This window comes from Acomys russatus, chromosome 7, assembly GCF_903995435.1.
Source record: "Acomys russatus chromosome 7, mAcoRus1.1, whole genome shotgun sequence".
Classification (NCBI taxonomy): Eukaryota; Metazoa; Chordata; class Mammalia; order Rodentia; family Muridae; genus Acomys; species Acomys russatus.
Window position 1 is genome coordinate 34,260,989 of NC_067143.1, and position 12,947 is coordinate 34,273,935.

Below are 12,947 nucleotides of genomic sequence, written 5' to 3' on the forward strand. Positions count from 1 at the left end.
AAAAAAAAAAAAGCAGTCTGAGCAACTGACAAGGAGCAAGCCAGTGAGCAGCATCTCTCTCTGCCCTTCACTGCAGTTCCTGCCTTGAGTTCCTACCCTGACTTCCCTGGGTGATGGACTACACAACTGTTAAGATGAAATTAACCCTTTCCTCTCCATGTTGCTATCGGTCAATGTTTCACCACAGAATAGAAACGCTAAATGAGTTCATCACCAAAGAGCTTGACACAAGACACAGAAAGGTTTTATTTGTCTAAGGAGGACTAAGCTCTGAGAAGATATCAAATATACATTTAAGTAAAATCATCCAACAAGTCAAGGACCATCAAGTAAACGGGACCCCACCCCCAAGGACCACACCTAAGATGGATGGAGAAACATGACTTCTACCCTGGAAAGAGTCCAGAGCTCTTAGCTACTAGGGCACCCATCAGAGCAGGTCATCCCCAAGTACAACTGATTCCAAGGCAACTGCTCCCTCCCTGGAATCCTGGGTGGGAAACCCCTTCCTTATCTGCCTACAGCTGCTCAAACCATTAGAGCTTCAAGCTTCTCTCCCCTCCCCCGTTTCTTCTTTTTACTGATTTGGGAGCAGGCTTTTATCGCAGTCGTATGCACCCTAAGTATCAAACCGATTACAAAGGAGATCATGGAGAAGCCTAATTAGCCTTTGAAATCCCACTTCTCTCAAAGTTACTGCCCCACAGGTGGGGCACAGGTGAGGTGAATGGGAATATAAGTGCCCCTCAGGTGTCCTGTTTTAAAGGCGTTCCCTTGCCTCCCTACCCTCTACAGTCAGTTTGGGTTGAGGTGACACTAGAGCGTTCCTAAACCTAGGGAAGTCTGGGGACACCAGCCACTTCAGGCCTTCCTGTTCCCAGTCTTGGGTTCAGGAAAGCCAAGGAAGGGCCAGGATGCTAACACAGATCATACTGTGGGGCATCTCCTCACAAGGCTGTGTTCTCAACTTGGACACGAGGACCAAAGAGCTGCTCTGCAACAACCTTGCCGTCATACTTGGGCAGTGTACCCCCAAAGTCAGCAGGCAAGATGTCCTCATCAATCTCCTGGAAGAAGCCATCGAGGTCATCTCCGTGAACAAAGACCTGTGGGAAAGTGAGCAGGGCAACTGAGCGGAGCAGAAGCACGGGGTGGGGGTGGGGTGGAGTGGGGGGCATGGGGAATGTTGCCACTGCATGCTGTCTTTGCCTGGTGGTGTCTTCCTCTACAGTCCTCCATGTATGGCTGCCAGGGGCTTGTCCACTCAGCTTGTGAGGAAGGCTCGGAAGGCAGCCACATACTCACCCTCTGTAGCAACTTGTTCTTCAGGAAGGGCTTGACCACATTATAGGTAGTGGTGAAGTACCAAGGCTGGTGGATGAAGTGGATAGCTTTGAACCTGGCTGGGAAGGAATCCTGCAGTGACAGACAGAGGGACAGAGAGAGAAGCCCTCACTCCATTGTCCCAGTGGTCTCAGGGGCTCCTACTTGCCAACTCACACACACACACACACACACACACACACACACCCTTCTCCCCTTGGACTGAGGACTGACTTGTCCTGTACCACATGTTGCCCAGGATAGCCCATTCCAGGCCCAACCACCAGAGAACCTTGGCTTCACTTGCAACCAAAGATCCAAAGGTGTAAAGAGGAAATTGCAAGTTACACATCCTAAAGCTGTCCCATAATGCAAAAACAAAAGTGAAATCCCGGATTGATTTTTTTTTTAAAGGATGAAATGGCACCCTTCCTTGGTTATTTGGTGACAATGTGCTTGATGTGTGTGTGTGTGTGTGTGTGTGTGTGTGTGTGTGTGTGTGTGTGTGTTTGGTGGTGGTAGTGGTGGTGATTGTTGTTTGTTTATTGAGACAGGGTCTCATGTGTATTATTCAAAGCTGGCCTTATGACATAATTGCATTATGACCTTGAATTTAGAATTCTCCTGACTCTTCCTCCTGAGTGCTAGGATTACAAATGTGTGCCACAATGGTCAGTGCTGGGAATCAAACTCAGAGCTTTGTGCAAGCCAGGGAAGCATGCTACCAACTGGGCAGTATCCGCAGCCTGGGGGCTTGAGTTGTTTCAAACCACCTGTCCGCTGGGTGGACTGCAAACCATTACAGACTATAAGGACATCATGGCCATGCCTCCTTGTCCTTCAGCAACTGCCACGCCTACCATCTCCCATTCCTTCTTTCCCAAAAACACACTGGCTGAATACAAGGTAGCTTAAAGAAGAGACTGGTGGGTATCAGTATATGAAGGAAGGGGTATCAGGAGAGGGCTGGTGAGATCCCTTCCTCAGGATAAATTCACAAGCAAAAAAGAGGCAGTAGGATACACATGGCCAGTTTGTGGTTTCAGGATAACTCATCTATAGTTAAATCCAGCCTCTGCCACTTTATCTGTGTGTGACCTTGTAAAGTCGCTTACTCTCTGATCATCAGTTTCCAGGTTTATAAGATGAAGCAGAAGATGTGGGAGGGAACCCTCTCAAGGAGTCAGTGAAATCGGGCTGGAGAGATGGCTTAGAGGTTAAGGGCACTCACTGCTCTTCCAGAGGTCCTGAGTTGAATTCCCAGCAACCACATGGTGGCTTACAACCGTCTATAATGTGATCTGGTGCCCTCTTCTGGCCTGTAGGTGTACGTGCACCCACAGGAGTCAGTGAAATCAGGCTCCATGCCACACAAGTGTGTGTGGTCGAGATGACGGCTGTCACTGCTCTGAATGACACAAGATGGTCAACCCCTCAGGTGCCTTTCTGCATCATGAAGCCTCCCCACCTGTGAGAGGTTCCTATGGGGCAGGTTCCAAGGTCTCACCTGGAGCATGTCCACCATCTTCTTGAGATCTGATGGGCGGAGGCCTGCTGCCTGCTGCATGGTGAAGCCCTTAAAATTCTCCACAATACAGAAGCCATTGATTTGGGTTTCCTCGTTCTCCAGCAGTTTCTCCAAAATGAAACAATATGCCTGCAAGATCTAGAAGCATAGGGGCTAGGTATGTGGCTCTGTCATAAGGCCCTATTGGTGGTCTCCAGCATCAGCCTGAACCGCAGTGGGCAAGCAGAGTTTTAAGATCCAACCCACAGAAGTGGTTAAATCTCAGGGTCCTGAGTGCAGAGGCAACTGGCACATTCCTCGCTGTAGGGGTTTGCCGAAAGTGTCTAAGACTTCCCCACGCCAAGAAAATAACTTTGAATGGCATGGGCATGAGGAGAAACCATGGAGTTTGCACCCAGCACCCTTTTAATATTGGAAATCACTAGAAACAACCTGCACAGCCAGCGAGAGAGGAATGAAGCGAAGGTAGCTGTGGACGCAGAACTGTGGAGCGGTGAACGTGATGGAAAAGGGTAACGATACGGGGAGCCCTTCATGACATTTCACTGCGCAGAAGGATCCCTTGTTGATTTTGTTTGTTTGTTGGTCTCAATAGTTATGTTAGGCAAGCTCTGTCTTCAGCTTTTGGTTGTTTTTGTTTTTGTTTGTTTGTTTGTTAAGAGAGTCTCCCTTTGTAGCTCAGATTGGCCTTGAATACTGTTTAGCCCAGGCTAGCCTTGAACAAGAGTTCCTCCTACCACCGACCAAGTCCCGAGTGCTGGAGCTGCACATCTGAGCACCATTATCCTGCTTCCTGTGATCTGCCTTTCCCTGGTCCTTGCCCCTCCCTTCCTCTCTTCCACTATCCTTCTCTCCTTTCCTTCCTTCCCCTTCCTTCTTCCTTCCTTCCTTTTTTCTTTCTCTTTCTCAGTACTGGGGATCGAAGCCAGCGTACTGCAAACTATGAAACAATATCACCAAGCCTCATTTCACTTTGCAGTAGACAGTGTCTTACTAAGTTACTTAGGCTGGCCTTGAACTCACTCTACCGCCCAGGCAGGCCTTAACCGTGTAATCAGTCCTCTGGCTTCAGCCTCCCTAGTAGATGAGTTTACAGGCCTGTGCCACCAAGATTGACAATGATCCCACTGTTATAAGAAAAATGTGTGTGTGTAAAATAAATTGGAAGAATATAACAGTTAAAAAATAGGTAGCAGGCGCACGCCTTTAATCCCAGCACTCGGGAGGCAGAGGCAGACGGATCGCTGTGAGTTCGAGGTCAGCCTGGTCTACAAAGTAGGTCCAAGATGGCCAAGGCTACACAGAGAAACCCTGTCTCGAAAAAAAAAATAGGTAGCAGAATTATAGATGATTTTAATTTTGCAACTTTTGCATATTCTAAAAAGGCACTATTTACATTAGGAGAGACAGCTCTACGATCAAAAGAGCTAACTGTTCTTTTCTTTTCTTTTCTTTAGACAGGTTACTCTGTGTAGCCTTGGCTGTCCAGGACTTGGTTTGTAGACCAGGCTGGCTTCGAACTCACAGCGATCCCGCCTGCCTCTGTCTCCCAAGTGCTGGCATTAAAGGTGTGCTCCACCACACCCAGCTAAGCTTGCTGTTCTTACAGAGGACCCAACTTTGGTTCTTGGCACTCACATCAGGTGGCTGGCTCATAGCTGCCTGTAACTCCAGCTTCAGGGATCTGATGCCTCTGGCCTCCCTAGAAACTAGCACTCATGGACACAGACACACACAGACACACACAGACACAGACACACACACACACACACACACACTTAAAAATAATATGGGTCATGGTGGCATGTGCCTTTAATCCCAGCACTCCAAAGGCAAAGGCAAGTGGATTCCTGTGAGCTCAAGGCCAACCTGGCTTGTATAGTGAGGTCCAGGACAGCCAAGGCTATGTACAGAGACTTGTCTTTAAAAACCAAATATATGAAAATCTTTTTTTTTTTTTTAATTTTAGTTGTTTTTTGTTTTTTTGTTTTTGTTTTTGTTTTTGTTTTGTTTTTGGTGTCAGGGCTTCTCTGTGTGACAGCTCATTTTAATTTTTATTATCATTTATTTATGAGGAAGATGTTGGCACCCTGGAGCTGGAGTGACAGGAGGCTGTGAACTACCTGACATGGGTGAGCAGCTAGCATTCTTAACTGTTGAACCATCTCTCTGACCCTCCTCCCCAAAATAATATGTCTTGGAAAAAAAAAACTTTAGCTGGGCACTTCGGCAGGCAGAGGCAGGCGGGTCTCTGTGAGTTCGAGACCAGCCTGGTCTACAAAAGCAAGTCCAGGACAGCCAAGGCTGCACAGAAAAACTCTGTCTCGAAAAACAACAACAAACAGACAGACAGACAGACGGATGGACAGACAGATAAAAAAAACACCTTTAATTCTAAAGCTGATATCTTGGTTACTAAGAAAGGCTAGTAACATCCTTAATAAGATCAGGCATAAGGTAGGGCTGATATACCCATCACCATTTAACTAGAGCGAGTTAGCCAGTGCAGACTAATTTCTTCTTAAAGTCTGAGGTCTAAAAAGTAGAAAATATGAAGAGAACAGTCTCCTTTATTTACAGATAATGGTATACTTAGAAACACAGGTGAAGGCTGAGATGGAGCCCACTTAATAGGGTGTTTGTCTAGCATGAGTGTAATCCTGGGTTTGAGTCCCCAACACTGCATAGAGCCAGCTACTGTGGCACATGCCTGTAACCCCTGCATGACAAGAGGATCAGAAATTCAAAGGCCATCCTTATTACACAATGAATTCAAGACCAGCCTGGGATACCCAAGACCCTGTTTCAAAACAAAACAAATAAAAAAGAGGAAAGAGGACAGGCGTGGTGGCACACGCCTTTAATCCCAGCACTTGGAAGGCAGAGGCAAGCAGACTGGTGTAAGTTCGAGGCCAGCCTGGTCTACAAAGTAAGTCCAGGAGAGCCAAAGCTAACACAGAGAATCTCTATCTCGAAAACCAAAAGAAAGAAAGAAAAGAAGGAAAGAAGGAAGGAAGAAAGAAAGGAAGGAAGGAAGAAGCCATGCATTGTGGTGCCTGCCTTTAATCCCAGTACTCAGGAGGCAGAGACACCCTGTCTCTGGATCTCTGTGAGTTCAAGGCCAGCCTGGTCTATAGAGCAAGTCCAAGACAACCAAGGCTACACAGAGAAACCCTGTCTCAAAAACAACAGAACAAAACAAAGTAAACAAACAAACAAACAAACAAAAAAGCACACAACAAGCATATGGTTAAGTAGGACAGAACCTGTACTTTCCAGAATCTTCCAGCCCACCATCTTCTGGTCCCCATTCTCTCTATTGCTCTCAGCTTTCAGAATTTGGCAAGGTTTCCTTGAGCTCATAGCCCACAGCTCTTATCTCCAAGCGACATTGCTAGGGACAACCAGTCCAGTGGGCTCTACTTGCAAAGCTGCTGGACTTTCCAGATGCCCTAGAGTATCCTAGGAATTCTGTCCCTGCTTGGAAAATGCCCTGTGGCAGGTGACTGCTTGCCTTCCTCCCTGCACAGACCTCGCCTCCTCAGGACTCCAGCAATAGAGGCAAGGGTTGGGAGAGAGAGCCCTGCTGACCTCGTCGAAGGTGACTTCTTCACAGTGCCAGTTCTCAATGTTGAAGACCATAACCACTCGACCATACTTGTCCCGACTGGAAAGGACACCAGGGTAGCCTGCCTCGATGGTGCAGCGCACAGCCTCCATGGACAGGCTATCGAAGAGTTCAGGGTATTGCAGCCGGAAGTTCACGTAGCCTGAAGGAGGGAGAGTCAAGGAGCCCCCTCGGGAGCCATTCCAGCCTCACTCACCCACCTTCTTCAGTGGCACATAGTGAGAATCAAAGGCCATCTTTGCTGTCTGTGTGCAACAGGACATCCAACCCTCTGTGCCCCACATCTTCTCTCCACGAGAAAAGATTGGCCTGTCCCCCCCAGCTGTTGTGGCAATTGCACGTAGTTCCCAATATGAACGTTGTGATCTGTGCAGGCATGAGGTACAGTCCTGAATAGGAAGGTAAACATACATGCTATATTCTTTCCCCCGGGGACAAGGGACAGGCTGTCAACTGGGCACAGGGTCACCTGAGTGGGTGGGTGGGCAGTGCTGAGGAAGAAGCCTGAGAAGATAAACTCAAGGCCCCAGCTAGACACGCGGCCCTTCCTAATTCTAGCAATGCCAGTGTCACTCACAAATGCCATACTTCCCTACCCTGAACAGGTCCTTGCCTTCGTGTGGCCATCTGTGCCCCCAACATAGCCCAGAGGAGAGGTTTAGGGAGCACCTGCCAAAGAACTGCCAGTAACTTCTCTGCTGTTCTAGAACACCTTTCACCATGCCTTTGCCTTGCGGTTCCTTTTCCCAGTTACTCCGATGTCTAATTTCCTTGGGGTTTTATTTTCAGATGTTCCTTTGCAGTGGGAACCTTTCCACGTACAATTGCCACAACAGTTGTGGGGGAGACAGGCCAATCTTATCTCGTGGAGAGAAAATATGGGGCACAGAGAGTTGGATGTCCTGTTGCACACAGGCAGCTTCAATCCTATTTCCCAGCTGCTCACTTTTCTCCTTACGCCTTGTCACCCAAACTCTACCTATGTACTCTCTTTACTTCCACCAACAGACTTTAAGTTCCACAATGTCAGGACTGCTTGAGCGCCTTGACCTAAAACAGTGGTGGGCCCAGCGTGGCACTGAATTGGCATTTGGGTAAAGAGGAGAAAAGTAATAGGGAAAGCCGGCAGGCTGCAGACCGCCTGCTTCACCCATCCTCCTACAGAAGCCAAACGCTTGATTTCCTCAGGAACTGTCTTTCTCCACCCAGTGTGGCCATGGCACTTCCGCCCCAGCTTCCCACTCCCAAAGCAAGCACCATCTTTGGTTCCACCTGGGTTGAGCTCCAGTGTCAGGTACTAAAGCTCCTCCACCTGTAACATTCCAGAGCCCAAACTGGTTCTGAGGGGAGGAGGAGGAGGGGGCTACAAAAGAAATGGCTCAGTGGCTAAGAGTGCCGCCTGCTCTTCCAAAGGTCCTGAGTTCAATTCCCAGCAACCACATGGTGGTTCACAACCATCCATAATGTGATCTGATGCCCTCTTCTGGCCTACAGGTGTATATGCAGGAGGAACACTGTATACATAATAATAAATAAATAAATCTTAAAAAGAAAAGAAAAGAAAGATCTTCCTTTGTCAGCTGTATGTGGTACCAGGATTCTACTTCCTGGGTACTAAGACTGACAGAGAAGAGATTCTTCTAGGAATCGTGTCTTGACCAACAAGTTTTCTCAATCCATCCAGGAACTAACAGAGCCCAAGTGATCTTGAGGGTTCCTCAATACACACACACACACACACACACACACACACATGAAGGACATAGAGACAGTGACTACCTCATGGCATAAGGGAGTTTTCTAAGTGTGGAGAGAGTAGACACCCTCATCAACACCCTCCTCCCTCCCAGGGCCAGGGCCAGCCCTCTAATGCCTTACCTTTGAGCAGCTCATAAGCACGGCCCACGTCAAACTTGCGGGCGCGGATGAAGCGCAGGAGGAAGTTGCTGTCTTTTGCCTGCACTCTCTCAGCCACCGCCAGGGCCAACTCCTCCCCAGAAGCGGCCTGTGCCTGCACCAGTTCCTGTAGCTCCCTCACCGCCTCCTCCCGGGTCTCCTCCTTTTCGTTCAGCTCATCCTTGGCCTGGAGCAGGGAGGAGTGGGACAGAAGTTACCAGCAGGCACTGGTGAGGAACTAGGCCTGTTTGAAAAGGCTCAAATCTAAGCGAGCCTGTTAGCTTAGAATGCCCAGGGTGTTGCAGTTGGAGCCTGACTCCTGTGCAGTTCTGCCCTCAAGGGTCAAGGGTCAAGGTGTGGCATGCTGCTCTCTCATACGTTTTGCAGTTGGAGAGGGTCAAGCTGCTCAGCCTGAGTTGGTTTGCAAGATATTGACAACAATATCCAACACGTGCCCATGTGTAGTGTGCCCTTACCAAACATCCTGCTAAGTCCTCTAAATACACGGTGTGTTTTTTAGTTTATTGAATGTATCCATTGTATGTGTGTGAGGGTTTTGCCTATATCTATGTCTGTGCCCCTGTGTGCTTGGTGCCTGGGAAGGTCAGAAAAGGGCATCAGGTCCCCTGGAATTGGAGTTATGAATAGTAGTGTTTTTGTTTGTTTTTTGGGGGTTGTTTTCTTTTGTTGGTTTTTGGTTTTTCAAGGCAGGGTTTCTCTGTGTAGCCTTGGCTATCCTGGAACTCTCTTTGTAGACCAGGCTGGCCTCGAACTCACAGAGATCCACTTGCCTCTGCCTCCCGAGTGCTGGGATTAAAGGCGTGCGCCACCACGCCCTGCTGAGTCATGAATAGTTGTGAGGCATCACATAGGGGTCCAACCTGGGTCCTCTACAAGAGCAGCAAGAGCTCTTAACCACGGAGCAATCTCCCTGTCCCGACACTGTGTTTTTAATCTTTGCTACAACTCAGTGTGGGGATTTGGTTGTTTTGTGTTTTTAGCTACCTTTTGCACGTGTGTGTGCGTGTGTGTGTGTGTTTTTCGGGGAGCACACATTTAGAGGAGTATGTGCCATGATGCTCATGTTGAAGCCAGAGGATCACCAACGGGAGTTGGTTATATCATTTTACTGTGTGGGTCCTTGAGATCAAACTCATTTTGTCAGGCTTCATGGAAGATGCCTTTTAGCCAGTGAGCCATTTGGTTAGCTTTTGAGACAGGCTCTCTAGCCCAGGCTGACTTCAAATTTGATATAACAGCCAAAGTTTACCTGGAACTTCTGATCCTGCCTGTATCTCCTCTATCCTGAGATTATAGGCATGTGCTACCATGCCCAGTTTTATGTGATGGTAGGGGTGAAATACAGAATCTCATGCACTTTAGAGCTGGCCTGACTGCCATAGTTCATAGGCACAGAAGGAGGCCAGACCCAGAGAGATCAGAGAGGAAAAGATGCTTGCTCAAGGTCACACAGCTAGTCGAACATGTGTGGTCCTAGAACTAGAGCCTCCTGCTCTTCCGTTGGCGACAATGTATCCTTGTTTACTAGGGCCACTTCTGAAGCAGTGTTCTTTATATCTGAGTCTAGGATGGCCCCTGCCCCTTAGGCTCCAGGCTGGCATCTGGGACCAGAGTGGTCTGAGAACTGTTTAACTCAGTCCATATCTAGTTCCCTGATCATCTCTAGAACAGGCTAGTCTCTCCGATCCAGGATGATCTAGAGTGTGGACGGACCTTTTTTAAAGGAGAGAGAAGTGTGTCATGTCCGTCCCACCCCTACAGTGTTGCTTCTTGGCTTGCCCCAGCCAGTACTTCCACTCCCTCCCACTCTGGCACCTCACCTTCTGCAAAGTGTGACGGGGCAGCTGGCTGCATGGACCAAAGACAGGGCCATGGTCCTTGGTTGTGAGCTGCTCCAGCTGTGCCCGGAGCTCCTGCTCCTCTTCAGAGACCATTCGGAATGTGCCCACCTGGGCAGGAAGGAAGCAAGGACAGAGTGGGTCAGCTCTGCCCAGCCAGCAGCTAGAGCCACTGGCAAATGGGCCTGCTGAGAGCTTGCACAGTGCCTTTGGCCGAGATCTGTGCTAAGCCTCCTCCCTTTGGTGGGTCAGGGCCCCAAAGAAATTGCCAAGGTGTAGGGAGAAAGAGGACAAGGGAAGGGCTCAGTACTCACCCCCTCTGACATATTGCTTCTCGAAGACACTGAGGGGAAAGAAAGAACCTGTTTGCTCTGCGCTGGCCTCTTCAGGTAGCCTGTCCCCAGCAGCCAAGGAAGTCGGGACTGCAGTGATAATAGAGAAACCATTTTGTGTCTTTCTCAGAACAGTGGATATCAAGCTTTTCAGTCCTTCCCAACAGCTAGCCGACTGGTCAAAAAGACAGATGCATGGATCCTGGTCTCTATGCTTCTAACTAGTGGGTGAAAGCTAGCGCTCTTCCCTGCCCCCCATCTCTCTCCACCTAGCTCTGAAGGACATGGCTCCTGGGCTACACTTGGGGAGCACTAATGCTACTCTAACAAAAACCCTACTCTTCAGCTGTGACTAGCCAGGAACAAAGCAGAACTGGGCCCATTCTCAGCTACAGCATCAGATTACCAGGGTGTAAGGTGATCGATCCCTTTTCTTCTCTGCAGCTTCCTTCCCGAGTGCAGATGGGCACCCCAAGAAACCTCATGGCCTGGGGGATAGCTGTGTCCCCCCCCCCAGTGTATTCTTTCTTAGGAGCCATGGTAAGCAGTTACACAATCAGTCCTGGGGGTGCGTTCAGAGCTACATGACACACTAAGGACTTTGACATTTACTACTGTAGAGTCAGTCACGACAGCACCATTCCCGTTTTATCTAAGGGGGAAACAGGGCCGGGAGAGGAAATGACTTGTCTGAGGTAACATAGTCCAAGGAACCCATTGCTGAGGATACATACCTGAGCTGTGACTCCTATAGGCTCCTAGAAGCAGCTTGGGGCAACAGGATGTGGGACCTGGGTTCCAATCCTATCTCTCACGCTCGCAAGTTGTGTGATTTCACCTGAATCTTGACCTTGTTGAGATGGAGGAGTTATGAGATGTAATTCAACTGTACACACGCAAGCGACTCTGGGCCACCAGAATAGATTTCAGTCTTGGCCCATACGTTTTCAGATTTTCTCCTCCGGGGCCTAAATGTCCCCAGTGACTTCAAGAGCTTTAATCATTCTGTTTCTACCTGGGACCAGGTTCCATTGGTCAGCTCAATCACCTACTCATAGTTGGTGGGTGCTTGGGGCTTGAACCTGTGTCTGCCTGACACGGAGTTTGTTTGATGCCTCGAGCCAAGTCCTGTCTGCAAACTCCCTGGGGGAGCCGGTGACAGAAACCTTGGAGGTTGGAGAGCTCTGGGTTTGAATTCGGCTTTTACCACCTGTGTGACCATAGGCACACACAGTTAGCTAATCCTTCTGAGACTGAGAGCAATTTGAGGACAATAGTGTCTGCCAAAAGTAATTGTCATGGATACCACAGGGTTTCTGTGGCACACTCTAAAGTAGAATCTTTCTCTACAACAGAGTCCCCTCTCCTTTTTTTAAAAACATCACACTGAGATAAACCCAGTTTGTACACTGAAACTTGAGGATCCCAGAAAATTATCTGACTTTTGAATCTGTTCCTCCCCTATCACGGCCCCCACAAAAAAACAAGGGAAATTTGGGGCCTGGAATCCACCCATAAGAACCAAGTACAAGCCATCTCTGGATGGTAGGCAGACATGCAAATATGTAGGCATAAAAGACCAAGAAGCAAGTACAGTGGCACACACCTATGTTCCCGGCACTTGGGAGATAGAGGCAAGAGGAGCAGAAGTTAAGGCTATCCTTGGCTACATAGCAAGTTCAAAACCATCCTGTGCTACATAAGACTCTACCTCAAAAAACAAAAAGCAGAAGCTGGCTATGGTGGTACACATCTTTAGTCCCAGAACTCAGGGGATCTCTGAGTTTGAGACTAGCCTGGTCTACATAGTGCATTCCAGGACAGCCAGAGCTATACAGGAAAACCTTGTCTCAAGCAAACAAAGCCAAGCAAGACTACGAAGAATGCAAGATGCGCAGATCACCAGCCCAAGTCCTGGATCTTAGAAATACAAGGTTAAAGTCAGCACACAGAAGCATTTATGCCCGTTTGTTTGTTTGAGACAGGGTTTCTCTGTGTAACCTTGGCTGTCTTGGACTCACTTTGTAGACCAGGCTGGCCTCGAACTCACAGAGATGCGCCTGTCTCTGCCTCTCAGAGTGCTGGGATTAAAGGCATGCACCACCACCGCCCAGCAATTTATCTCTTATTTTTAAAAGTACTTATCCATGAGCTATAGGCATGTATGTACTGAAAACATGTTACCCCTAGCCTCACATTGGTGTCCACTGCCATTTAGAATTAGCAAATAAAACACAGTTGTTTGCCAGTATTAGGACATATAAAAAAATGCTTGATCATCCGCAGTTCTAATTGAATTAGGTATGTGCTGTGTCTGCCTGTAGCTTGGTCTGGCTTGCCCTGCACAGTGCCATACTGCTTTACAAGCAATCTAAGCAACC

The 12,947-nt window shown here is 48.5% G+C and overlaps 1 protein-coding gene across 1 annotated transcript; it reads right to left on the bottom strand.

The window, feature by feature from the left end:
- Nucleotides 1-914: 914 nt before the first annotated feature.
- Rlbp1 (retinaldehyde binding protein 1) lies at nucleotides 915-10,653 on the bottom strand. The gene is made up of 7 exons (XM_051149446.1): nucleotides 10,549-10,653; nucleotides 10,217-10,345; nucleotides 8,358-8,562; nucleotides 6,443-6,621; nucleotides 2,831-2,989; nucleotides 1,306-1,416; nucleotides 915-1,106 (listed from the first exon to the last, which is right to left on the bottom strand). Exons 1-7 carry the CDS (start codon nucleotides 10,558-10,560, stop codon nucleotides 948-950), a joined length of 954 nt encoding a protein of 317 aa, XP_051005403.1. The 5' UTR covers nucleotides 10,561-10,653; the 3' UTR covers nucleotides 915-947.
- Between the last annotated feature and the right edge of the window lie 2,294 nt (nucleotides 10,654-12,947).

What these genes read in the sequence shown, in the direction of transcription:
- Rlbp1 (XM_051149446.1), bottom strand. An exon ending in TGCTTATGAGCTGCTCAAAG is followed by an intron (nt 6,622 to 8,357) that starts GTAAGGCATTAG and finishes TCCCTCCTTCAG; the next exon opens with GCTACGTGAACTTCCGGCTG. An exon ending in AGATGGTGGACATGCTCCAG is followed by an intron (nt 1,417 to 2,830) that starts GTGAGACCTTGG and finishes CTGTCACTGCAG; the next exon opens with GATTCCTTCCCAGCCAGGTT.